This window comes from Zophobas morio, unplaced genomic scaffold (assembly GCF_036711695.1).
Source record: "Zophobas morio isolate AGI-343-1 ecotype UQ-CSIRO unplaced genomic scaffold, CSIRO_AGI_Zmor_V1 ptg000021l, whole genome shotgun sequence".
Lineage (NCBI taxonomy): Eukaryota > Metazoa > Arthropoda > Insecta > Coleoptera > Tenebrionidae > Zophobas > Zophobas morio.
Genome location: NW_026972126.1, coordinates 828,409 through 855,603, shown reverse-complemented (window position 1 = coordinate 855,603; position 27,195 = coordinate 828,409). Strand labels below are relative to the sequence as shown.

Sequence of the window (27,195 nt, the reverse complement as noted above, 5' to 3'; positions counted from 1 at the left end):
AACTCCTCCGAAACGGCTTGACTGATTTTGATGAAATTTTTGTGTATATTCGGTAGGTCTGAGAATAGGTCGTAAACAATTTTTTATACCCACAAGTGATGTGGCCCACTCAAAAAATGTTTTGTTTATTTTTTGGACAAAATTTTTTATTTTTATTTTTTTAAGATTTGGCATCAAAAAATACATATAACCCTAAATTTTTGCCTCTCTACCACCAACCCACATTTTTAAATAACGATATTAGTAATTTTACTTTCATCCACAGATGCGCAATAGGTTTGCAAGATGGCTGTTCAATATAATCATTGCCTTAGGATAAATTTTTATGTCTAATTTATAATTTACTTTAATTATAATTTATTTATTTATTTTAATTTAATTATTGATTTAACTACCAAAATATTCACTAGAAATACTTAACATATATGGCAAAACAACGTTTGCCGGGTCAATTAGTTATTTTATAATATTTATACATGGACTATTTAGTAAAATTTAGAAGGAATTATCAAATTTGTGGCGAGGATTATCAGACAGATTTTCCCATCATTTTCATCAACACGATATGCTTAGATTATGCCTAAAATTTATGAAGTTCAGTTCAATAGTTCTGGGGATGATGTGTCTAACAAAAATAGTTAACAAGCAACACACAAATAGACGGAAAGGAGTAACCTATTTTTTTCATTCTTTAGGAGTTACCACGAAAACATGAAATTAGCGATTCGCCAACTGAATCAAATTGCTGTACAAACTTACCCTCGAGAAGAAAAATTGTAACAAGCAGTTCGATGGAATTGTTTTCCTAAGGATTTTTTTCTGTGGCAGACTCTTATACGTACTACTAATTTTTTGTAGTAAGCGTCGTAAAGGTGAAATGTGAGAGCGTAATGATTTTTTTTGTGTGATATTTGTCCTAGGTGTGCTGCCGAAGCGTGTAAACAGTTGATTTTGTATATCACATCTGTATTTTATGTGATGTCCGTTTTAGATTTTGAATTTGTATATAAAAATTTTGTGTCGCTTATGTTCGTCGTGGCGAGGCGTACGTGTGTTCTTTCAGAATTCCTTTGATCTGGGGGCAGATTTAGGGATCAGAAGGGATCCGAACATAAATTATTGGGTCTGATGTGTTGTTGTGGTTTCTCTGGGGCGGCTGGTGCAAATGGAGTTGGCATTTATCTATAATTTTGTTTATAAATTGAGGGGAATAATTATTTTTTGAAGAGGGCGTTCTATGACTTTTTATTGGAACCTGGAAAATCAGCTATGCAAAAAGTTAAACCTTCCCTGTGCTCACAAATTTCACCAGAATATTAAAAAAATGATACTATAAACTGTTTTTAAAAAAACTGTCATTGTGTTATATAGAAAAATGTCTGAACTAGTTATATTTAAAATATGTTAACTATAGATTTGTTAATAATGGAAATATTACATTCTGAAAATGTATTGAACCACCCCCCCCCACAACAGAAAAACGTAGGGACTGGACTACGTTATCTTTCTAAATATGTGCTCCAACTGTTAATTATTTTACAGTTCTGGTTTATTATGAAAACATCTAGAAAGTCTAGCCTTTTTTTGTTTTGGGGTAATAAGTTTCAGGGCCGAAGGAAATGAATGTCAACTATAAAGCAGTAATCATTAATCAAAAATTATGCCAATTTATCTACCTTTTTCATCATTAGATATGGAAATAAATGAGTAAAAAGTCATGAGTTATTTTATCATTCTAGGAGATTACTTTGCATATGTGGAATTGTCTTCGCTATAAAATTCAACTTTTATACATTTCAAACAAAAAAATTAGTAAAATGGTATACCTAATACGTAAGCTTGAATGAAAATTTTTCAGCGTAAAAACACTGTGGCTAGAGATTTCTAAAAAAAAATAGTGATAATATGAAAAAAGGAATACAAACAAAAAGTATCTGGCCAATAATGACATCATATATATAATAAAAGTTTTATATGATTTCAATAACTTAATTCAAAAGTTTAAGATCCGTTTTACAGCAACACGTAAGCACGTCATTAATTTAAATATACACTTGATCCGTCATATGATCAAATTCAACCAACAAAAACTGAAGGAACATAGTTTTATTTTATCATGTAATTGTTAAATGTACCTACTTGTATCTGCAATGCTTTTTTGCTTAAGATCTGGTTGAATGTGAAGTATGTGCTTATTTCAAGTTTAGTGCTTTGTAACACTAAAACAGTATAATTCGATAGAATATATAAAATCTGTACTTGTTTAATATTAAAATTTAAATTTCTAATAAGTTTTTTGTGGGGTTTTCTTAATCCTAATTTGCTACATTTCTCAAACTGGAGGCATAATCTGAGAGAGTGCGTATGAACCGCTGTATTCTGACCCGAACATGCCCAGCTGTATAAAGCTCGTGGCTATTTTGCCCGTACCCGTATTTAAAGGGGACGCAAGTAAGAAAACTTTGAGAAATACAAGGGAAATACAAGTTTTTTCAAAATATCTATTCAGTTGTAATGTAGATTAATAGTTATTTTATTGTGGATGGTGTAAAACTCATTTCGGAGCAAGAGTAAATCTGAATATCCAGTAAGGACAAATCGATCTGCTTTGATATAATCCCTCCATGCATACTGTTCCCGATTTTAATTGCTTTCAATCGTCCAGAGTTCACAAATTTCGAATACAAACAAGTCCCAAAACCTAGCCTTTCAAAGTGGGGCAACATTAAAAGGGAAATTCATTAATTTCACCAACTTTATATAAATTTTGTTCGTCGAAAAGTGTTTCCATATATGTAGGTGGGAGTGAAGGTATGGGAGGTTTTATTCAGGGACTGAAGGGGTAAAACGTTTTCTGACAGACAGCCAAAGTGAAAGCAAAATAGCACGACTTCCATACTGCTGAGTTTATCGAGTCTGTTTCTGACATCTCTCGCCTAATTTCCGGTGCACAGCATGCTTAGAAACTAGAGTGAAAATTCAATTCTCTCCATCCGTGTTTTGATGTGTTCATTATCTTATTAAGTGTCTTTCCCTTGACAGTGCTTCGACAGGGCATGAGTTTTATCTACCAGCAACGTTGAGAAGATTTTTCCAACGAGAAAACTATGTATAGCAAACAGGTTAAATTATCAGGAGAAACAGTCATAAGTATTAGTGGAGCTATTAAATTTTATTAACAAGGAAAGTAGCCAAATTAATGTAATATTTATATGTCCATATTTTGCTTTTTGACTTGACGGCATCTGTTGCACTCACCACAAACACACGTAATCATCAACCCTGACTTCATCAATTTCCCTGCTTTCCAACCCCATCCTGTGGTTTTCTATACCGTTTCTCATCTGAAATAGCACTTTTGTCCCCGATTATTTGAAACAACGAGGGTGATGGAAATTGAAAGCGATGCTTAATGCGTATTTTAATGGATCCGTTATGTTGTAACTATACAAATGTGGAAAGGACAATATTATGTAACAGTACTCACTATAATAGAAAACCACTGAACCATAAGAAAACAAAATTCTTACAAAATGCAAGGTGTAAAAAGTTATCTATCTACTACTTGACTGATAAGAATCTGTTAATATTGCTCATTATGAATTAACGATATTTGAAACAATTAAAGTTGAGGTTATATAGTCCCCGTCTGATCGCCTAAAAAACAGTTTTGTCTAAAATTTCCTTTTTATAATCATTCGTTGCAATAAACAATTGTAAATATAACACCCAACTGTTACCAAGATTTATTATTAAACGTGACTAATCAAACCTTTGTTGAATATCTCAGTGGAGATCGTATCTAATATATAAACGAACATTATAGTGTAGTATTATTGCTTAACGCACACTGATGGTGAAAAAGATTCCTGTTAAATCACGATTGAATTAAAATGTTCGAATATGCAAAAAGATTTTTTGAAATAACATTGATCCTACAATTTAAAAAATAGATAATCCACTTCGTATTTTACGAATAACTGCAAAATATAAACGAATAGGTATTACTAAATTAGAGCAGTATCTAGCAACAAACTTGTACGTAAATATCTATTTAATAATCACAAAAAATGACGTCAACAGTTTTGAAGATTCGAAGAACCTTATTTAAATTAATTAATTATTTAATTAAGAAATGTTAATAATACTCAAAGTCATTTTTTAAGAGGATTTGTAGCGCAGCTGTCAAATATACAAAATGGAAATTTAATTTTAAAATAATTTTGTTATTTTTCTGAATATTAAATCAGACATTTTTTTTTAAATTATTGTTATTTGTCTCTTCTATAAAACAAAAAATTTGATACTAATGATTGTACTTTAACATTTCAAAATTTGAAGTTGAATCTTTTAAATTACCCACTGAAGCTTCCATTGCATTTATAGCGATCCTAGGATTTGTCAACCAGATTCTAAATATCTAAATGTCAATAAAAAGTTACAACTGCCAATTAAACTCATTTGACAGCAGTGAATAATTCATTTCATGCCTCAGTTTAGACCTTACATGGATCACTCAAGTTCGTGGAGTAATTTTGAATTCACATCAAGCATGATCAGATTCATGACAAGAAAAATACAATTTATAGTTGTAATTTTTGAAATAAAATTAAGCTATTTCGTTTTTACAATAAGGTAATGTTTGTTTACAAATAGGTCTGATAGCAATAAGTTTTATCAAAAGTTTATCCGGATATACATCAGAAAAACTGGAAAAAAATAAAATTCATTTTAAGGTGTAGGTATATTTTTCTGTGTGGTTAAAACTCTGGCTTACTAAATATGTACATAGTGTCTGCAAGTAAAAGTACAAATGGGTTTTTATGTCACAGATGGAGGAACATATTATGCACTAATTTTAACTGAAATTTATGTAATAATCTTTTTTTTATGATTTTTCTCTCAAGTTAAGGATAAAATTTGAGATTTCCCTATTTCCCTTTACTGGTTTAAACAAGCATCTCTTCAGTAATGATGGTCTAATAGGTAGACAACATAAGAGTGAATCGTGAATCATAGACAGACGGAAACGGAAAACCTTCATTTTCGTATTCTATGAGCTATGAAACAGCAAGAAAACAGGAAATTAGGTATTCGTCAGTTACAACGCTTTCCTTCTCTTCGCACCGGAGATAAAATTTATTAGATTTACCTACTAATTTTTCTTCTGCCATTAAAAGCATGTGCTTTTAAAATAATTGCATAAACGTCTCTGTAAGCATTTATGCAAGATTAAGGTCTCATTAAAACACAACTGATAAATAAAAAGCGACGCGAAACGCTTCAGGAGCAGCCATAAATCTAAATAATTCGAGAAAATAAAACCAGTTATTTTGATTTGCGTGCTTGGATAATTGAATTCGAACCCCGTCAAGTTCATAGCGCTGTACTTATCTTTTCCCCCGTAAACAAAATGTTACCTATTATTTATTCATTTGGGAAGCGCGTGGTCTCAGGGGGCGCAATTCGACCCCTGAAACGTGAGTCATTGCTTTCGGTTTCCGTTCACTTCATATTTCCCGATCGTCTTCCATGTAAATTCGTTATTCCTGTAACAGTTTTTTATGTCGACCGTAATTTCCCGAAATGGAGAAAAACAGACCAAAATTTACGTGGGTAGGATTTTTTAGAGATGGCGGTAATGAATTTTCGAACGGACGTTTTAAAGCATGTGGAAATTATGGACGTGCCAAAGAAATTTGCGGTGGAAAATTGAATTGGGTTTTGCTCTCTTCTAAAAGTTATTTAAAATGGTATGAGTCCAATAGTACTTAATGTGCTGATTTTTAAAAGCGAATGATTTTTTTTCTGAAATCAAAATCTTAATTCTTTCTGCATGGGATCTATATCTATTCCTGATATATGGAAAGTTTCTAAAGTGTGCCCAGTTTTTAAGTCTGGGAATAGATCAGATGTTACAAACTATCGTCCCATAGCTATAATTCCCAACTTCGCAAAAATTTTCGAAAGTATAATAGCACACAAATTATACAGCCATATAGCTAACTCTCTTGTTCCTGAACAACATGGTTTCGTTAGAGGCCGGTCCACAAGCACAAATCTTTGTAATTTCACTCAGCTTGTGTCAAATGCCCTGAATGATAGAAAACAAGTTCATGTCGTATCCTTACTGATTTCAGTAAGGCGTTTGATCAAGTGAGTTATGAACTTGTTGTAAATAAGCTGCACACTTTTGGTATCTGTGATAATCTTGTAGAATTACTCATTTCACTATTAGATGACCGTAAGAATTATGTAGAGTATCGTGGCGTTCAATCATATTTATATGACACATTTAGTGGGGTTACTCAAGGGTCAAATTTAGGGCCTCTTATGTTTCTAGTATTCATTAATGACATTGTCAAGTGTTTTAATTCAAAAGTTTATTTATATGCGGATGACTTGAAAATTGTTAGAATAATCGAATCATATGAGGATTGCCTAGTCCTACAATCTGACATCAATGCTCTATGTGGATGGTGTAATGGTAATAAACTTCAAATTAATAAGAAGAAGTGCGATGTCATGACATTCTCACGGAAACCTGTGAATATAATATTCGATTATACTTTTGATACCGATATAATTACTAGGTGTGACGTTAAAAAAGATTTAGGTGTCGTATTTGATCCAGTATTGTCATTTATACCACATTATCAGTATGTTATAGGTAAAAGCTACAAGATGCTTGGTTTTATAATAAGGAACTCTAGAAGTTTTACACATATTGATAGTTTCAAAATATTATTTTTTGCATTTGTGAGAAGTCATCTAGAATACTGTAGCATAATATGGAACCCGCACTATCAAACACACATTCGCAACATTGAGTCAATCCAGCGCAAATTTTTAAAATACTTATATTTTGTTAAACATAGAGAGTACCCGGAGCGTGGCTATCCATATTATAATCTTGTGACAGAATTTGATATAGATCCACTTTATGTAAGACGACAAATAAGTTCTGTAATGTGTCTTTATAACATCATTCATAACAACATAGACAACTCTGAATTGTTAAAGATGTTAAACTTTAACGTCCCTAGGTTAGGTATACGTTGTGTTAAAACTTTTTATTGTTCAAGTGCACGAACTAACCAGCATAAAAGTTCACCTATGTTATTGATGTGTACATTATATAATGAGTTACAAATATTTGCAGATATCTTTCTAAATAATAAAAAAAAATCTATTCTGATATTTCAACAGCACTTAAAATGCGTGTATTACTGTAAGTTAGGTACTTATTTAGTATACTTATTTATTACATTGTATTCCTTTAATTTCTTAATTAGGCATAATATTTTCATTAATTTCTTGTTTATTATCTTACAGTGTGTCCTAAATGGTACCCTTCTTGGACATTTTGTATTTTGTTCTTGGGTTAAATATATTATATTATTATTATTATTATTATTATTATCTAGAAAAACAAACGTTAAAATAAGTAGTTTCTTTCTATGAAAAACAGTACCACATCCACGTTCTGAATGAAACAAAAAATAAAAATTCGGTCCATGTTTATTTCGACAGAACTTCCCTCGTCCTTGACTACTCCAGATTTTTCGAAAATCATTTGATTTTGCGAATTTTATTTTTTTATGATAACCTTTATAAGTTTAAATAAAGATACCTATGTATTTTTTTATAAACGCCCCGTATATTAAAATTTGATTAAGTTGATAACACAAGAAAGCGCATATCTTGATTTATCTTTCACAAAATATTGTAATACAGACTTTAAAAATAACCCCATTGCGATTTTTTTGTGAACTCTTCCATTGCCAAGAAATTTCAAGAAAACTGTAACAACGTGGCAACGTAGCATTGCAATTTCAAAAGTAAACTGTAGTTGTAAAGCCTAAGAAGGGGTCAACCAAAATATGCGAAATATATCGAGTATCTGGAAAATGGCTGGTTAGCTCTTCAGTTCGTTATATCTCGGGAGTCCCAAAAAAATTATTCATGATGTAGATTACTAAAAAACGTCATTTTATAAACGTAAAATTGGCAACACTGCACGCATCTAATGCGTGCATACCTTCGGCCTACTTTCTGATTTCGTAGTAACGTTGGTGACTGCAAGCCACATTTTTTTTTTTTTTTTAGAACAATAACCATAACAGCCAGTAGTACTTAATCGTTGTGTATTATTATTAATAAAGCAAGTACTGTTTTTTTACATTAATAAAGCGAGTTAATAAATAAACTAAAAAAAGCAACAAAAAAAATTCATTAAAGCATAACCAACTAAACACTAGAGAAGATGTTCCGCCTTGTGCGTCAATGAAAGCTCGTAATGTTTCCAAATTTTGATAATTTTTTGTAAAAGTTAGTCATCAGTCCACAAAATTCTAGAGGTAAATCGTAATCTACATACACTCACAACTCTGCCAATAACCCGATCATTTCTTGTCCGATCGTCAGGCATAAGATGTAAGACATCCTCCTCTAACTTTGAAGTACGTGTGGTCCTAAAACGACTTCGATCATGAAACTGGGAATAAGAAACAAGTTGCCTGTTTCCCTCAATCTTGCGTCCAGTTGCCTAATCTCATTTACTGTGGGATGCCTTCTTACTCAATAACACTCAGTATAAACTCGTGCGGCAACAGCGGTATTCCCTTCGCATACGGTAAAAACCAGGTACACAGCAGCATCGGCATTAACTGCGAACATTTTAAACGTAGGGTTTAGAAAACCGAGACAATTTTTGATACGTCAAACATTTTTAACTGCTTACTCGATTTTTGCTGATTTGTACCTTCGCTTTATTATGTGAGGCAAACATTGTTGCAAATTAATGCAATTTTATCAAATTATTACAAAAACAACAACCCATATCTACATTCTAACTGAAATGGTAATTAAACATGCTCATGGGCGATAGAAATGTTAACTGAAAGTTTTATTACTAGTTACTGTAATAATGAATGTGTTGTTTAGTTTTTAAACGTAGCAAAAGAACCAATTTTAAAATCACTATTTTTGCCAGACTCACCAGTTCATTGTTAAAAGTGTAACGGTGAGTTAATCCGCCATTTTTCAGACACCCGGTATAGGCTGTATGTATATGTAAAAATATCTTGACTGTTTAATTCGAAAAACTAATTTGTATGTTACGCCTTAAAAATAGAACAGTCTGTATAGTTTTATGTTTTCTCCACGTTTCATGACTCCTACAGTATGAAAAACTAGTCTCCCGTTTCCTTCTTTGTCTGTCTGGCGTCTGTGTCGATTTGTATTAGACACGTAATCTCCTAAACTACCGTACCGATTGTTGTCAAATTTTGTATATACATTAGACGGTCAAACGTTAACCTACATCAACTATTTGATGATGTTATTTCAAAGAATTCTATTTTAAAATGATTTACTTGTTATACAATAATACCTATATTCCTACACTTATGGTGTACGAATCCGCGTGTAGTTTCTTCCCTAAACGGCCAAATGTTCACAAAAAAATTTACACAATATAATACATTTTACCACTAAATCAGGGTATAACCGTCCGTGGTCATGCGGTTAAGGCGTCAGCATGGGAACCAGTGGTCGCAACTTCGATGTCAAACTTTGTTTTTGTTTTTCTCTTTTTTTCTCGGGCTGTGTATGACGTCATAACAAGTTTTTATTGATCAAATTAAGAATGAGGCACCCCATTTTCTCGAAAAGCTGAGACCAATACGCATGTCTTTATTTAGTAAGAATAATAATAATATTCAAATCATTCTGTTAGAGTATGGCTTCATTAATTATTTCAGTTTTCTGTTTTGAGACGACAAATCTACTCGAATCATACCAATTTCTACGTGACATTCTTCCGATGTATAAACAAACACTTGAACTTAATTGCTGAAAAGCCATTTTCTTCTGTTCGTGTTCTGCTGTTTGTGTTCTTCTTCCGTACTCGCGTAATTTTCACAATCCCTTGCTATTTGCGCCTCCACAGCGCAGGTGCAAAGGGGATTTTATTGGACTGGTACTGCAGCGAGGGAAGTTCTGTCGAAATAAACTTTCACCATTTTTTTTTGTACTTTTTACTTGAACTTAAGGTGATACCATATTGTTGACAACGTATTATTTTAATATCGTGCCCTCATGCGTAATTAGTATAATACGAGGCAAAAACAGCGTCAAAGACAGATTAGGAACTTCACTGTCTATTAGTGATACATACATGTTATGACATTATGGACCATGTTTTCTATGCGAAACTAAATAATTTTACTTTTTAAATTTTAGTTTTTTCATTTTAAAATTTATCAAAATTCCACCAACACTGCGATTCGACCCAGATAAATTTTGAAAAATGTTATAAGTTTCTTAGATAACTTACTCAGACATCATAACTTTGACAACTCTCCAAGAATTTTTGGTTTGTCATTAAAATTAGTCGGGTTTCTTACAGAGCTACATTAAATTTTAACCAACAGTTAAATTTATTTGTAACTACAAATACAGCAAATATGACGATATTATACACTTTACGGCTGTAGGAAACAAAATTGACTTTTACCGATAGTTGTTACATAATTTAAATGTGCAAAAAATAATGCACTGTGTAATATTTTAATAATAGCGGATAAAATATCAAGTACCTACTATTTTCAGTTCAAAAATAAAATAATTTTAGATTTTTTGTTTGTAGTTTTAGGTGTTTTTCAGCAAATCTGTGAGAAATATATTGAAGTATTCTTTACCATTACCCACTTTGTAAAAGGATCTAACTGACGAAAAGGTAACTTCGTGTTTCCTCCACATTTCATAATTCTTAAAACATGAAAAAGTGGGTAGTCCGTTTCCGTGTGTTTATCGTCTACCTGTCTGCGACTTAATTCAACAAATAGTTTACGAAACTACCAGATTATAAGATTAGTATATAAATAATAAAACGTGAACTAAAACATGTGTGTTTATCTTCATCAAAAATTTAATGGTGTCACCTCAAAATTTTTCTGACTAAATTCCAATTAAAAATTATAAGTTTGCAAATACATATAATTATATATTTCTCCCCATTAAAATCTGAACGAATATTGACTTATGAACTTTCTGAAATATCTGATTTAGTTAGCACTAACGATGCACCTTACCTACTATTACAGGTTTTTGACAAAACTGTGACATAAGAGATGTTTTGTAAAGAAGAATGAAAATCATTATACTGAAAGATAAAGATTTTTTAATTCAAAACTTTTAAGAACAACTCAACGCAAAGAATATAAGTACATGCGATACAAAACAAGTTTAGGATAAAATATATGCAAGTTTATGTTTATGGAAGCGTTATTAAATTAATCATGATCAAACTTATCAGTCATGTATATGTATATCTAGCATCACTTTCAACAAATCGAAGCCTCAAGATCAAGCCTTAATAGGACACTAAACGTGATATAAATACGATATAAATCGACAGTTTCTAACACATGAAATTTTATTACATACCTGAACCATAGAGATTTTGTTGATTCCTTGCGCTTGGGCTCCCCACTACTTTTTCAAATTAGTAAAATTGCAAGTTCTAACAATTTTTTCTTGAAATTTTAACCGGTTTTCATCTGTTTCAGTACAAATATGTTATTTTAAAAGAAAATTATCGTGATAAACAATTAATCTAAAAGTTATTTGACGATAATTAACAATGATCTACTAACGTGTTTAAAAAAAGCTATAGATATAATTTTGCTGCCATTGACATTGTTTGTACTTAAGAATAAAATACAACGTCAACGAATGTATGAAATAAAATACGAATTTATGTAATAGAACAATCCGGAAGTGGGTGTAATTCATGTTACAGAGTTCTGCTTTCAAAAGGCTGTTCGAATGGCCAACCGAGGGTCATTTCCAATTCGCTTTGATCTCATTACCTCTGTTCGGATAGTTCAGATCATCAAATCTCGAAATCTCTGAGACCAGACTGGCAATCCTTAATGGAAACGCGAACTTTAATAGCAGTGACCGGTGGTCCTGTGCTTTTATAATAAGAATGAGGAAAGAATTTATAGCTGGTGAATTGTGACGGCGAGCTTTGTTCGTTACTACAGATTCTTAACCATATTGTCAGAGATAAGTTATGTGACCCTTCGTTTGCAGAAGATTTGTGACATGAGAATAATCTCTAACGGTCATACTCAATGGACATAATTTAAAATTAGTTTCAAGGACATTATTTACGTAAATTTTTAAATTATTTTTTACCAAAAATTTGCTTAATTTTTAAGTACGTCTTACACCTAAAATTGACAGTAGCGATGAAATTTGTCTTCGTTTACGTATAGCACAGATTTTAACACTTAAGAATCAAATGTTTTGTATATTGGTACACAGTTTTAAAACACATTAGCAACTCCATCTCTAATCAGAACTTACACTAACCCTCTTATGTTCATTTGCTTAATGTATTTCATTTGCAAATGAGGGTTAATTGAAACCATAAATTTGATAATTTAAAGCTCGTTGCAGTAATGATCCAGACATTTGAACCAACAAATACGGGTCCATAAGGTGTCCCACTGAAAAATCGCAGATGTGCTCCAGCGTTAATTCCTAACACATTTGCTTTTAATCCCGTACACAAAAGACACTTTATTCCATATACAAACACGGTCATTATTAGTCTTTTCACAAGCGATACAATTTTATGAAGCAGCTTTCGAACACAAAGAGCAATTATAAACGCTGCTTGTAGAGTATTAGAATGAAATAAAAATGACGAAAGCATGGCAGAACTTAAGTGAACCAAAAATATGTTCGCTTCTGTTTTAATCTGTGCGCATTGCAAACATATGTGGATCTGTGCACATAGTTGTTCTTTTGCTGAATCTATTCTGCCATATGCGATGTGTAATGTGGACTTTTTTGTCAGCAAGAAGGACATCTGTCAGAGGTAGTGGCACGAGTCAGAAATTTCACGCATTTAATGTAGGGAGTAGCGGTGGTTGATAGCAAATTGGCAGAGAAACCACACAGTGAAATGGTGTTGGCCTGTATCCGCTGTACTGACACATGGGCGGACGGAAGTTCTATGCATTTATTGGGGTGAATAGATTGGTCAGGTTGGTGGTATTACCTACATTTGCTTTACTGGAGTGAATAATATTAAGCAACTGTGGCATACTTTTCACAATCAAAAAAATGTACAATTGTGCCTGAGATTAAAAATTTAATAATATAGTGGGGTATTTAAAAATATGTAGATATTATACGTATAGATTAGTTTCATACATTTAACAGTAGCGAGAAATATAAATTGTTATGGATCCCCATGTTTGATGCATAATAAAAGAAATTAGTTATTTATTTTCGTGCATAGTTGCAACATAAAACACTGTGTCATGCATATGAATAGTCGAGGTATAACAGATTTTATTATGACATGAACATTTTAGCAAACACACGTGGATTAATTTAAAAATGTAGAGCGCAATGACAATAATAACAGTATTGTATTCTCAGATTTTCGAGAAAATGGAGTGATAGACGACAAAGGACAGACATGGAAGTAACCGCTCGCCGGATAAACACTCATACAATGTTTCCTTAGCTTACACAATTTTATTCATTTTTTTCAAAGGAATAGACTTCCAGGTGTTACGGCAGATTTTAATCTTGAACCAGCTTATGAAAATGAGGTAGAAAGTATTATGAATAACATTCGATCTATTGCAGCTGACGTAGACAATATAAATTTTAAAATGCTTAAAATTGTCCTTCCTTACTGTAAAACGGCCTTAGTACACATTTTCAAGTATTGTTTTATAGCTGGAACCTTCCCTAATCACTGGAAATTTATCACTTATTTTTTAATAACACCCTATATATATTATACGTTTATATTTGGTCTGGAACTCTGGAGTGTCCTTATCGTTAACCTAGTTAACAATTGGGACAGACATATGAATTCATTGATAAAGGGCAAGACCATACTTGTGTGTATGTATTGGTGAGTTTTCCCATTTAAAATATGCCGATCAACATTAGTTCAGCAAGGACACGCATTCGTATGTCAATTCCGACACATGCAGTGCAATACCAATAATAAAACACTGAAATATACCGTTCTAGAGATTTGATCGCTGAAAAAATATAATAGATAATAGCAGTAACTTCGAAAGCTCAAGTATCTAGAACAGTAAACTGCAGGATTGTAAGTACATAGCATAGTCAAGAAAATTTGTAGTTCTATTTTAAAAAATAAGAGGTGTAAATGGATAGACATTGATCGGGGGTTTAAAATATTGATGTTTCAATACATTATTTGGGATTTCTTGTGTCAGTATAAAGGCGGCAGGATAATAAATCATGAAATACATGGTTATTTGTACGTAAGATTGGATAAAATGTATCAAAATTTCAGTGTTATCGATTGTGGAAGTATCAGACGCCCATTTAATTATACATTAAGTTAAAATCTCGTGAGTTGTGAATAAATTTCAGTTTGAAAACTGATTAGCAAGGAAGTGCAGGGAGTATACACAACGTACAGTTTTTTTTGTCTACTTATAGATTAATTAATATCTTTTTGACACAGTCTTCAGGTAAAATAAATCTGCAGTTGCAATTTAAGCATAACACAAATATCGTTTTAAAAAATTATTAATTATAAAATACAAAGTAAACTTAAGTATCGTAAAAAAAAGACATTACGATACAAATATTGTACAACGTTTTATCTACTTCCTTAAATAATACAGATATTTCTGTGTTTTTAGTTACATTTTTAAAATTACACTGATGGAAAAATAAGAGGGCGGCTAGTAGTTAGATACTAATTTGTTTACGTTTTTCGCAAGCGTTCCAGTGAAAGCAGTTTGTTGTGTAATTGCAAAAATTAGTGATCCAAAGGAAAATTTACCTTCTGATATTGAAGTAGATTCTCAGTCTGCGATCGATAGGTTAATTGGTGCTAAATACGTTACGTATAGCATACAGGTATTTTGAAGAAGGCAGTTAAGAAATTTCGTAGTCCCTGCTTTATGGAACAAGGAAAGCTAAAACAATTCTCATTATGCTATTGTATATTATCCACACTGACGTCGTCGATTAAAAAGAATATTGATATTAGTGAGCATCATCAAGTTACCGACCTAAAAAAATCCTGTATTTTTGGCAAAGAGATACGTCAGTTTCTTCAGGAAATGTATGTAAGGATTTCTTATTTATAAAGTAAACTGGTATATAAAAATCGATATAAAATTTACTATACTTTCAGGTTTTTCCTTTTAACTTATAGGGATTATCATAAAAAATAAAATTCGCAAATTCAAGTTTTATAATATATCTAAAAAACTGCATTTATTTTAGTGTGCTTCGAGGGCGAACGAAGTTCTGTATAAATAACATTAGGTCAAAGTTTTGTGATATATTAGTAAAATATTTTAACATTTTGAGAAATTGGTTGAATGCACAATCTAAAATTATTTTTGACTGCACAGTATGTTTTATTAGTATTTCTGCATATATTTTTTTAAACAAAACACCTATGTATTATAATTTGTTCAAAGAAAGGAAATGATGCATTGTACGTTAGTTTACATCATATATTATTTTTGTAACGTACAAAATCTATTGTGGAATTTTTGAACAGAATTTCGAAAGCCAATTCTGATTACAACACACTGTTAAAATTGTGCTTGCACTGTTAGATTCGTTTTTGCTGTCAAAAATTGAATAGGAATATACACTGTTTAGTACTTTAAATGTTATGATTATTTTTTTAACATCAGGGCCACTTTCTAATCTGACGATCGTTACCCCACATATTTACATATAGTTAAAATAATTACGAAGACGTATCTTTTATATATATATATATACCTATATATAATATACATACAGTCTGGATTTCTTTCTGATACCTATAACGAAATTTATAAATATACATATAAATGTATAATGAATTCTACATTGAAAAAAATATGCTTGCGGGCCGATGTCTTTTTACGTGGACGGTACTCTAGGAAGAAATTAGTTTATCTCTGCGTTTCAAGTCATGCCATCGTCATTTTTCACATTGAGTCTAGAAATAACGCTAGATAATAATTAGTAATTATATACCATGAAAGAGACGACACTTTTCTGGGCCGAGCTGAACTATTTCCCCACATTCGAAAGATCGAGAGAAATTAAAAAGTGAAAGTCCGGAAGATCTTTTCTTACGTAGTTTATATGTTTACTCCTTTCATTCTGGGCACATTTGTTTTACCTTACTTCAAATTCTAACTCCCCAATTTTACATTTTGGAGCTAGCATCTATCATTAATAATAATGTATAAAAAGTGGCAGTTTAATGGCAAGTCAACACATCAAGTCAACTACGGCAGTCTAAATTAACCATGTCAACATTGCCAATTGTTTTTATTATCTACTACTAGGGGAGAAAAATCCATTATTTGGTAAGGTGCAGAACATCAATGTCTCAAGCATCAAACACGATATATCATGATGCTATAAAAATTCAGTCTTTGTTTCATTTTATTAAATTTCATCCATAATCATGTGCAGATAACTAACTGTCTTCATACAGTCTTATTTCATTGGTTGGTTTGAACCTTAGAATATAATATTCTGAATTTCTGAATTTAGTTTTTATATTACATTTTTAAAATAATATGGATTAAAACGTAACGTTTCCGTAAAAAATATAGTTGCTGGCAGTATAATCAGATTATATTCGTAGCAACTTTTTTCTTAAACGTTTTTTCCAAAAAAATGCATATGAAAATATTTTAATTACCATCATGTATAAATTAAACGTTACCCTGATTTTCTGCTCATTACTCCAGTTTATTCAAAAATGTGTAGAATAACAAAATACAAGGATTTATTATAAAAAATTATTATTTGTTTGGTACGGTGAACTAGGCAAAATTTAGATAACTGTTTTATTTTTGAAAGACCTTGTGGATATTGTTTAGATTACTTATCTGCAAACAGAAACTACCGTAATTAAAAGATTTTTAACTCATTTTTTATTGATTTTACTTAATATTTAGATTACGATAATCCAATATACATATGTGTGGTCTTCCGGTAATGAATGTAGATTTATTATCACTTACCTGGAACAATAACTGTTTTAGCAGAGAAATCGGAAGTTCATTTAATATTTAAAACACACAATCTACATATTAAATCTAAATACTACGTTTGAAAAAAAAATTATGAAAAATCGTGTTTAATAATTATACACCAGACAGATAGTTATAAACATTTTGGAAATCACATTCAAACTCACATTCCTATCATTTATTCCAAGGAACAGAACAGTTTCAAACAATAAAACATCCTTTCGGTTAGTTTAAAAGTGAAATAATTGTTATTTTTTAATAGAAAACATATGTCTAAGTATTATTAGTGAGATTTAATTAAAAAGATTCGATGTGATTAAACACTAACTAATGTGTCTAAGTGTTTCTCATTTGATGAAATCTCAACTTGTAGTAGTTTCATTTATTACGGCCATTATTCTGAGCCAAAAAGAAGATTAAAGTTAAATAAAATATAGTTGTAGGTGGATTACAAAAATTATATTCCTAAAGTGATAAGATACATATATGTTAACTTTTATCAGTGTCTGTTGATGTGTATCCTTCATATAAAAAAAAAACAACATGCATCAACCTGTCCATATACTTCAACGAACCAGATTAACAAGATAAGAAAAAAGTTGATCACATGAATAATTGCACCCAACTCTCCTTTACTTCTGTTAAGCTTACTTACGCGACACACAACTTGCTTACTTTATGTAACGTATTAATTAATTAAATTATTGGAAGAGCTAGATATTCTTCTTACATAATGCATCCGCCCACAACCCACGTCACTTTTTATACATGTTAACATGTCAACAAGAAGCAAATTATTTTTGTTTAATTAACACTCCTACGTTGGGAATGACATGTTTACATCTTATAAGTTGGGGTGTATACAAACATAACACTCTCAGATAATCTGTACCCATCAAAAGAAATATTTTTACTTGTCACCCGATGCTTCAAAACAAGGTGTTGATGGAAAGGAGACTTAAATAAATACGAGGCAGAAAATACGGGTGTTTACAGTTAAAATGGTAACTGAAATTTAATTTCATGCACACCAATAATTTAATTTTTCTCGGAATCCGGTTAATCAATCAGATTAATTTACAGTCGCCGATCGCAACAGCACGGTATCTAAAAACTGAATTAATTTACCCGAAACTCCGAGATAACGAGTCGCATATTTTCAACAATTATTAAGCCTGATACTGCATACATTCGATACATAATGCACATATGATTTGTGATTGTTTTTTGTGACTGAATAAAATCATCCGAAACCTCTCAGTGAATTTATATTTTCTTATTATTGTTACTCTTATTCTTAAGACAAAAGAAATATATTTTAACTCACCAGAAGCCAAGACAAGCAGAGCCAGGGTAACAATAAAGACGAAAACTGCATGCATTTTGTGAAACGGCACAAGTTCACACACAATTTTCACTTGGGCCACAAAATGTAAATAAGTCACTGAACACACTTTCGAACGATTTTCACAAGTTTAATTCGCAAAGAGAAAGCCTCAAAGTTCGCGTGAGCGCGCTCAAGCTTTAAAAGCTTCGACAGATTTCTCGCAAACGCCGGGGAAATACTGGAAAGGACCGTGCGCCAGAATTCCGCTACCCGCTTTGGTTGGATATCAACAGTTGAAAAGAAGGCGCTTGCGCTCTCAAAGTTCATTTTGATAGTTTGTCACCTTGTTAAGTACCGTTTTATGTGTAAGTGCCAAGTTGACTTTGGTATAACAAGTCTTCATCGTATTTAACACGATTTACTGCTATCATGTACTGAATTACATTTATTGCAGTGGTTACACACGTAACTAGAGTAACATGATAAGAAACTATAAGAAAACAAAACAACTCTAACTGCTAATTGTCGCAGATTCGTAAAATAAATTTTCATTTCAGTTGCAACTTTGCATTTCACAACACATAGAATACGAATATAATACGATATCCATATTTCCATCTATATCTAATCCATTGGCTACATTATAACCAAACGATGACGAACTAGCGAATAACTTATTCTGAAATTTTGGGTACATTTTTAGATTATGATAATGACGATAAACCGTTGGCACACTTATGAAAACAGAAAAAGATGATAACGTCATCTAAAAATATAATAACTAAATTATTTATCAGATTATGGTGGGCAACAACGAATCAGCAATGAGTATTTTAAAAAATATTTGTGTTTTCCCACAAACTTACAGTACAGGCCAGTGCCGATAATTTTTGAGAACAAAAAAATTTAGAACAGGATGATACCAATTGCAAAAGAAAGAAAATATAACAAAAATAAAAGGAAAAATAATTTACGGGCGATCTGAGGTCGGGAAGTGGAAGAGGATGAGCTTTTAAGGCTGGAAAACGGTTTATCACGATTTCCGGCAAAACTACAAATCCTATCGAAAAAAGTTAAGTGGCAGAGTTCTAGGTAATAAAATGATCTACAACTTTTGTATTTAGACTTTTTTTGCATAACCTCAAAATTTATGCGAAAAATGCAAATAACCGAGTTTCGGGGGAGTTTGGTTACACACACTGTGCCACTAGAATTTTATATACTTATTAGAAGACAATGAAAATGAATTTAGGATGTTCTGCTTCAATTGATTCAAAAGGACCAAAAGATCAATATCTTGAGCCACAAGTATGACAGTTTTATTAGTATTTCTGGCAGTTTCTATCGAGATGTTAATTATGTCAGCATCAGCATTTTCTTCTGCTTGTTTACAGGAAAATCCTTGTGACTGTAGATTCCAAAAGTTTCTTTTAAATAAGTCAATTCGTCACGATTCTCTTCACACAATGTTGTTCATTCTTCTCATGGGCTAAAATTTTCCGTAGGCCATTCAAGTATATAAGTTATCTTAAAATAGCATAGCAATAAATAGGCACCTATGCATATTAAGTATTTAAAAATTATCCTACAACTTTAACAAAATATTATAGATGTCTTATAAAGTATGAAGTTTATTAACTTATTTGGTTGTTAATTATAATGGTATATTTCGATTTGCATTTTTTTAATTTATCAATGTAACATGGAATCTTACGTTTTTCGAGTAATTAACGTGTAAATTTTAATAAATAGCTCCAAATTTTACATAATAATTAAGAAGCAACTTTTTGAGTTTCTTCGTTTTTTTGCATTTCTTGTGAAAATTTGCCGTAGTAATGTATAATTTTCTTTACACCATCAGAAGGTAGAGATTTCAGCGAACAAAAAGCACACCAATTTTATTAAAAAAGCAAATCTTTTGACGTGAGAATTTTCGATTGAAAATTAGGGTAGTTTTTCGGTATTCAATCAAAATATGGCGAAAAAATAAATATTTTGAATCAGAAAAATTACAGTGAGTTTGAAACATAAATAGGTAAGTTCTCACCAAATTTCGCGAAAACAAAATTTTTTTGTGGGAGATAAAAATAAAAAACCAAAAACTCGGTTATTTGCATTTTTCGCATATATTTTGAGGTTATGTAAAGAAAGTGTAAATATAAAAGTTGTAGATCTTTTTATTACTAATAACTTTGCTATTTAACTTTTTGCGATAGGACCCTCTTCCACTTCCTGACCTCATACCGCCCGTAAATTATTTTTCCTTTTATTTTTGTTATATTTTCTCCCTTTTCCAATGGGCATCATCCTGTTCTCATTTTTTTCACTTTTTACCATTTTAAAAGGCTTCAGCAAAGGTTTGGAACAAAAAATTATGATATCCGTAAGAACTATAAGTCATATAGACCCCATTTACTCTTTTATTAATACTTCCTTCTCTCTCCCTTGAAGTATTGTCCAACAAATTCTGCTTCTTTGAAAATTGATAAAATTTTATTTTGCGATTTTTGTATTATAATAACCTCCAAATTCTAAGTACAGTCGTATTGAATAAAAAAGCGTACAACTTTTATGCTCGTTTTCTAATAATTTTTAAGGAACATCATGCTGAGGCATATTTGCAAACTGTAATTGATTGTGATGACGTCGACTAATTAATATTAGACTGATTATTATTTTCTGTTAAGAAAAAACTGGTCGAAAGTTCTTTCGATAGAACTTCCCTCGCTCCTGAATTACAATGTCCAGCATTTTCGAGTTGATTTTTTTCTTCACACAATTTTGTGATGACGTCATCAACATCTTTGCAAGGACACGTATATCAACTTGGATTGGGGCAGTGTAATACCAAAAAAAAATTGGTCGAAAGCTATTATTTTCGCCTCCGAAGTGCAGTGCCACGAATCCCGCTTCTTTGAAAAATTAAAAAATTATGTAAGAGTACGTTGTTTTATAAAATTTATTATAAACATTTCTGAGACGTCATGACATTGATTGGGAGATTGGGCAAATTTTGGTTAGCGTTTTACCATGTACACAAAATTCCTAACATACATATAAAATACAATCGGTCCGGTAGTTTTGGAGATTATCTGCCTAATAATATATCTGGATAGACGGTACAGAGACTGCACCACGTGAAATAATTTTTCATACTCTATGGGTCATCAAATGTCGAAAAAAGATAAAAGTAGTCAGTCCCCCCGATAGACTTCAAGGGCGAGAGAAGTTCTGTCGAAATAATCTTTTTTAGTTAAAATGATGCAAGAAGTTGATATTCTGAATTAAACTACTGGGGCCTGTTGATAAAAATCTTAGAACAATTAATAATATTATTACGAAATAAACCTATACGTCGCCCCGGTACGACGCCTATGGGTTTTCTCAAGGATTTTCTAGTATGTACGGCGATGATGAGTGAAGGAAAGCCTGGAAGCAGAAGTCGCGATGGGTACTCTAGAAAAACCTCGATCGCGGAATATCTAAAACGGAGTATGGGTTTAAAAAGAGGCCACTTTCGGGAACGATTCAAGTTCAGTCAAGACAGAGTGCAGTCAAGTTGCGTCGGAATTATTTTGTACACAATCACTGTGTAAATATTCGTGTAAATTTGGCTAATCGAGAAATAAATTGTTGAGTTTTACTCACACCGATTTTGAATTACGATCAGTGTAACAACACACTTAACTGTAATATACAACCACTTTCTTCATGTCAATTCTTGTCTGATATAACTGGTTTTACTGCGTATTTGCCTCTCCACCACCACTAGTTTCTTCATTAATTAAACAAAAAATTGGTCTACTTTAAAGAGTTTAGACAGTACTTCCCTCGCTGTCGGAAACGTGACGACTGCATGCCTATTATATATTTTTTTCGCATTACATTTTTGTAGCGGGGCATTTTAAAATAAATTGAGTATTAATTTTTTCAATTTTGTCATTATTTGGCATCGACATCTTTGTCATTTTTTTCTGTGATTGCTATGATTGCTTATTAAAAAAAATAAATTGGACGAAGTAGTTTCTGAGGTGTATAATATGTTGCCTATGAAAAAATGTCAGGCGTGAACATATAAAATGAACACTCTGTATAGTACTAAACTAAACTAAAACATGGTTTCTACGAACTGCAATGATGACAATGCCGACGGTCCAGACATTTTTATTGCTCTGACTTCCGTTTATTCAGTAAAACAGTACATTTTATTTGGTTTTGGATGCTGTAATTGACATTTGATTAATTATAACTTGCCTAGATCTAGGGGAGCATTCCCTAGCCCCCTCTAGCTACGGCCTTATGAAATATCGAGAAAAAGTATGAAAGTACATACCAAATTATCCAATGGACTTCATTACTTAGGACCTTAGATTATCCTCGATAAGAAAAACAACTTGAAAGTGTTTATGTTTATACATCGGAAGAATGTCACGTAGAAATTAGTTTGATTTGAATGAGTGCGTCCGCTCAAAACAAAGAATCAAAATAATTAACTAGTAAGCTACAATCGACAAAATGTTCTGAATATCATTATTATAATTCTTATTGAATAAAAACGTTTGTATTTTCACATTTTCGGGAAAATGGGGTGACTCGTTCTTAATTTGATCAATAAAAAATATATATTCATGCTATGATGAATCACAAGTAAAAACTCATCATATTTTGTACATTTTGGGTAGAATTTATTCAGCAAAATGTTAAGATAACGTCATCAATTTTTTGAGGGAAATAAACTTTATTTTTATTAACAATTTGCCATGCTTACAATGACTTTAAAACGTCTCCGAGGTTTCAAAGTATTCAGTTTTGCAATTCCTGATTTAATCAATAAAATTGATTGACTCAGTCATTAATTTTTCTCAGACACCCCGTATAAGCAAATCTCAAAAATAAAGCCCAAAAGAAAAATATATTTGTAATCAAACTATCGCCGCGACAGCACTGGATCTAGCGTATGGTAATCACATTTTTGGGGTTGATAAACAGATACATTTTGATTAAAAACTTAACATGCTTACAATAACTTCACAACGTCAAGATTTCAAAGTAAGTATTCAGTTTTGCAATTCTTGATTTAATTAATAAAATAAATTGACTCATTAATTTTTTTCAGACACCCCGTATAAGCAATTCTATTGCAGTGTTAGATCACAAATATACACTCATCATATTTTGTACATTTAAGATAAGATGTTTTCAGCAAAATTTTGGGGTGGCGTCATCAATTTTTTAGGGGGATGAGCAAATACATTTTGATAAAAAATTTAGCATGCTTATGATAACTTTAAAAGATCTTCAAGATTTCAAAGCATTCGGTTCTGTAGTTCCTAATTAAATCAATAAAATAAATTCACGCATTCATTTTTTTAGTCACCCTGTATATGCAAATCCAAAAAATATGAATGGAATGATAAATCACAAGGACAGACTCATCATATTTTGTACATTTTAGGTAGGATTTTTTCGACAAACTTTTGAGCTGACCTCATCAATTTATTGGATGGGATAAGTAAATATATTTTGGTTAAAAATTTACAATGCTTACCATAACTGTAAATCATCTGCAAGATTTAAAATCATTCGGTTTTGCACATTCCAAATTAAAATGCAAAATGTTGTTTCATAATTTTTTTTTTTTTCAAAAAGTCTGGACGTTTCGGGTAAAAACCCAATTCGAAGTTATAAACTACATGTGCAGGACTGTGTTATTTTATACAATTTGAACTCCAACAACTATGTACAATTTTGAAGTGACGTAATCTCATTACTGGTGGGGATGATTAAGCTAATTTTGGTTAGCGTTTTACCATCTACATGATATTCCTTATATAAATACAAAATTTCAAAACAATCGGTCTAGTACTTTCGGAGATTATCTGTTTAATAAAAATCCGGGACGGCAGACAGACGGACAGACGGACAGACGGAAACGGGAGACCTATTTCTTCGTCGTCCAGGGGTCATGAAAGATCAAGAAAATGTAAAACTAGAGAGTCGGCCGACGGACTACGCTCGGGAAGTAAAAATGTAACCTCATGCAAATGTCTTACTCAAATGACATTAATTTTGTACTTAGACGTGTTGACGCTGAAGGAAAAGTAAAGATAATTTAGGCAAATTTGTGTGAATGGGTTGACGCTAATAAGTTATGCATAAATGAAGATAAAACATAACCTTGCAAAATCCAACTTTAACGATTATTATTATTTATTGCCAAATACTCAAAATATTAAGCTGTCAGAGACTCTAATAATAATAAAATTACTAGGATTGACACTGTCAAATGAAGTGGACGTACTATTTAGAAAATCCATGTAAGCGATTAGCAACTATTTGTAATGCTTTGCGTAACTTTATGCGACAATGCAATTTCAACACGTTCAAATTATTCTTATTCTACAATCGATATAGAAAGTAGGCATTTGACGCTTGGACTTGACAACGCAAAAGTCAAGTTTTCCGAAGAACGTCACTTTGTCGCTCACGCGCGACAAAGTGTATAAAACGCTCGCTAATCCAATTAATCAAATATTCACTGGCCAGTTCATTCCATAGCAACAGGTAAACAAACTTTGGTTTATACAAAATTTTTGAGTTTTATTGTTAATAAAATTAATTTTTTTGTAAAAGTGGGACGTTTTTAATTATTATGCAAACTGTTTTGATTGTAGAAAAAATCTTGTGTGTATTACGAGCGCAAATTCATTGCCGATTTCGAGAGATTGCAGCGCTCCTTCGTCGCGCCGCAACTTTCTCTCTCAATCGGCAATGTACAGGGTCATTATAAAATATTGTAGTCGAAGAAGGCCATGATTTTGGTAACATTTTGTGCCGCCTTTTTCAGTTTTGTGGAAAGGATTACACTAATATTGGAATTTTTATTTTTTACGCCACATTAGTTGACATTAGCGGCTGCACTGTTTCAACGCTTCATCAAATTCTGTCAGATGTCAATAATTTTTTCGTTTGTACTGGTACGATTTCCCTCACTTTGTGAGTTAATTGACATGTCTTGTTTTCATTTTTGCTGTCTTCCCCTTTGTTAGAACTTTAATAAGTGTCTCAAAAAACAGTTTTTATCAAAACTACAGATCATTGTGGAATAATCTCAGGTAATGAACACAGAGGAATAACTATGGTCAGTGTTACAAATGATTTTTTTAGTTCTTTGGCGCAATCATCATGCCTATTACCGTAATGGGGTGTTAAATGAGGATGGGGATGGAGTGTACTCTGTGGAGGCGTCTAAAAACGAGTATCTAGTGAAATGTTCTGTTGTCATTGATGAAGAATCTTTGAAGACGCTATACGGCGAATTATGGCCAGATTTAACGACACTGGTAGCATTTCTAAGTGAAAACCGACGGGGAGACCTCAAGTTAGTGAAGACGTTGTTGAAGATTTAAGGATGAGAATGGAACAAAGTCCGAATAAAGCTTTGTCAAAAATCTTTACTGTCCGGAGTACCATACAGCCCATGTCAGAAAATCGTAAAAGAGAAGTTACATATGCATCCATACAAGATTTTGTTGGTTCAGGAGCTGCAACCAGCTGATTTTCCTTGCCGCGTTGGGTATTGTAGTTGGTTTCAAGCTGATATGGACGATAACGGGATTCTCGATTTGTCGTTCTTTTCTGATGAAGCCTGGTTTCATCTGTTAGGCTATTATGTCAACTGACAGAACTTCAGAATTTGGTGTATAGAAAATACTCACGCTTTTGAAGAAACACCATCACACGCAATGAAGGTTGGTGTGTGGTTAGCTGTTTCCAGACGACGATTCATAGGCCTGATACTTTTTCAAGTAAATGAATGTGATCAATAAACAAAATTAGATGTAGAAAGTGTATGTAGGTACTGCAATAAAGTTTTTTATTTTCAGTAACTTTCATTTTTCTTTCGGTGTTAGTTGCATTCTCTTAATTTAAAACTTAACTTCAACTTACTGTTTAGTAATAATTGTAATTTTACTATTAGGAAAGTTAAAAATCTTTATTAAACATTCTGTTGTTTCAAGAGACCTCATAATCATCTACAGAACTCTTAACACTATGCTCCTGAAATTTTATTGGTTTTTTCATCTTTTTTGTTATAGAAATTTTGAAAAATTTTGATATTAGGATGGCCATGTGGGCGTGTTTTGGGTAGAACCTCTTTGACATTCCTGTTATGCAGATCTGGCATGTTTCAGATATCTAGAAACTGCAAAGCTGAAGGTAATGTTTGGACATAGCAGTTTTCACCTATTGTAGGGATGAAGATCAAGGCTTTCAGTTGTGTTTTTTCAAGAGAAAAGCACCGGTCACAAACCATGTCTGCACCAATATTTTGACGATTCCTTACAATTTACAGAACTTTCGCGAGATCACAACTTTGGCAAAATTATTTACTGCAAAAACTCATTAGGTACTCATAGTGTTCGTTAACTGTGATAAGACTTGCTCTGCCATTGTCCATTACGTGATTTTTCACAATTTTTACCTTCAGGGTACCTATAAAAATGTAATTTTTTAAATAATTACCGTGTTCATTGGTTTCGACAAACTTAACCTCACTTTTTGGATTTCATTATTTGAAAAATTATTGCTTCTTTGCAAAACAGACCAGATGATTTATTCTGTTCAACTCCAATCGACTTTCCAAGGTGTAATTCATGACAAAGCCCTTAAACGTTTTTCTGACAATTTACAATTTTTGAAACTGAAATGTATTGCAGTGGCGTTCACAAATGCTCGATAACACTGCAACCCTTAATGCTCTGGCCTGGCGTCTTTTCGTGTCTATTT

At 32.0% G+C, this 27,195-nt stretch overlaps 1 protein-coding gene and 2 long non-coding RNA genes across 4 annotated transcripts in view; 1 reads left to right on the top strand and 2 right to left on the bottom strand.

Moving 5' to 3' along the window:
• The window catches only part of LOC135132175 (protein amalgam-like), a 165,827-nt gene extending 147,162 nt beyond the window's left edge, over positions 1-18,665 (bottom strand). For both annotated transcript variants that reach the window (XM_064060161.1, XM_064060162.1), the window contains exon 1: positions 18,406-18,665. In XM_064060161.1, coding sequence (XP_063916231.1) covers positions 18,406-18,460 — 55 coding nt within the window. In that variant the 5' untranslated portion in view covers positions 18,461-18,665. The remainder of the gene's footprint in view (positions 1-18,405) is intronic.
• A 6,770-nt stretch (positions 18,666-25,435) lies between these two features.
• Positions 25,436-26,294, top strand: LOC135132721 (uncharacterized). The gene is made up of 2 exons (XR_010281081.1): positions 25,436-25,520; positions 25,573-26,294. It is a non-coding gene; the product is annotated as an uncharacterized LOC135132721 (long non-coding RNA).
• On the bottom strand, positions 25,846-26,319 carry LOC135132720 (uncharacterized). Its single transcript, XR_010281080.1, has 2 exons — positions 26,124-26,319; positions 25,846-26,071 (listed from the first exon to the last, which is right to left on the bottom strand). It is a non-coding gene; the product is annotated as an uncharacterized LOC135132720 (long non-coding RNA).
• Between the last annotated feature and the right edge of the window lie 876 nt (positions 26,320-27,195).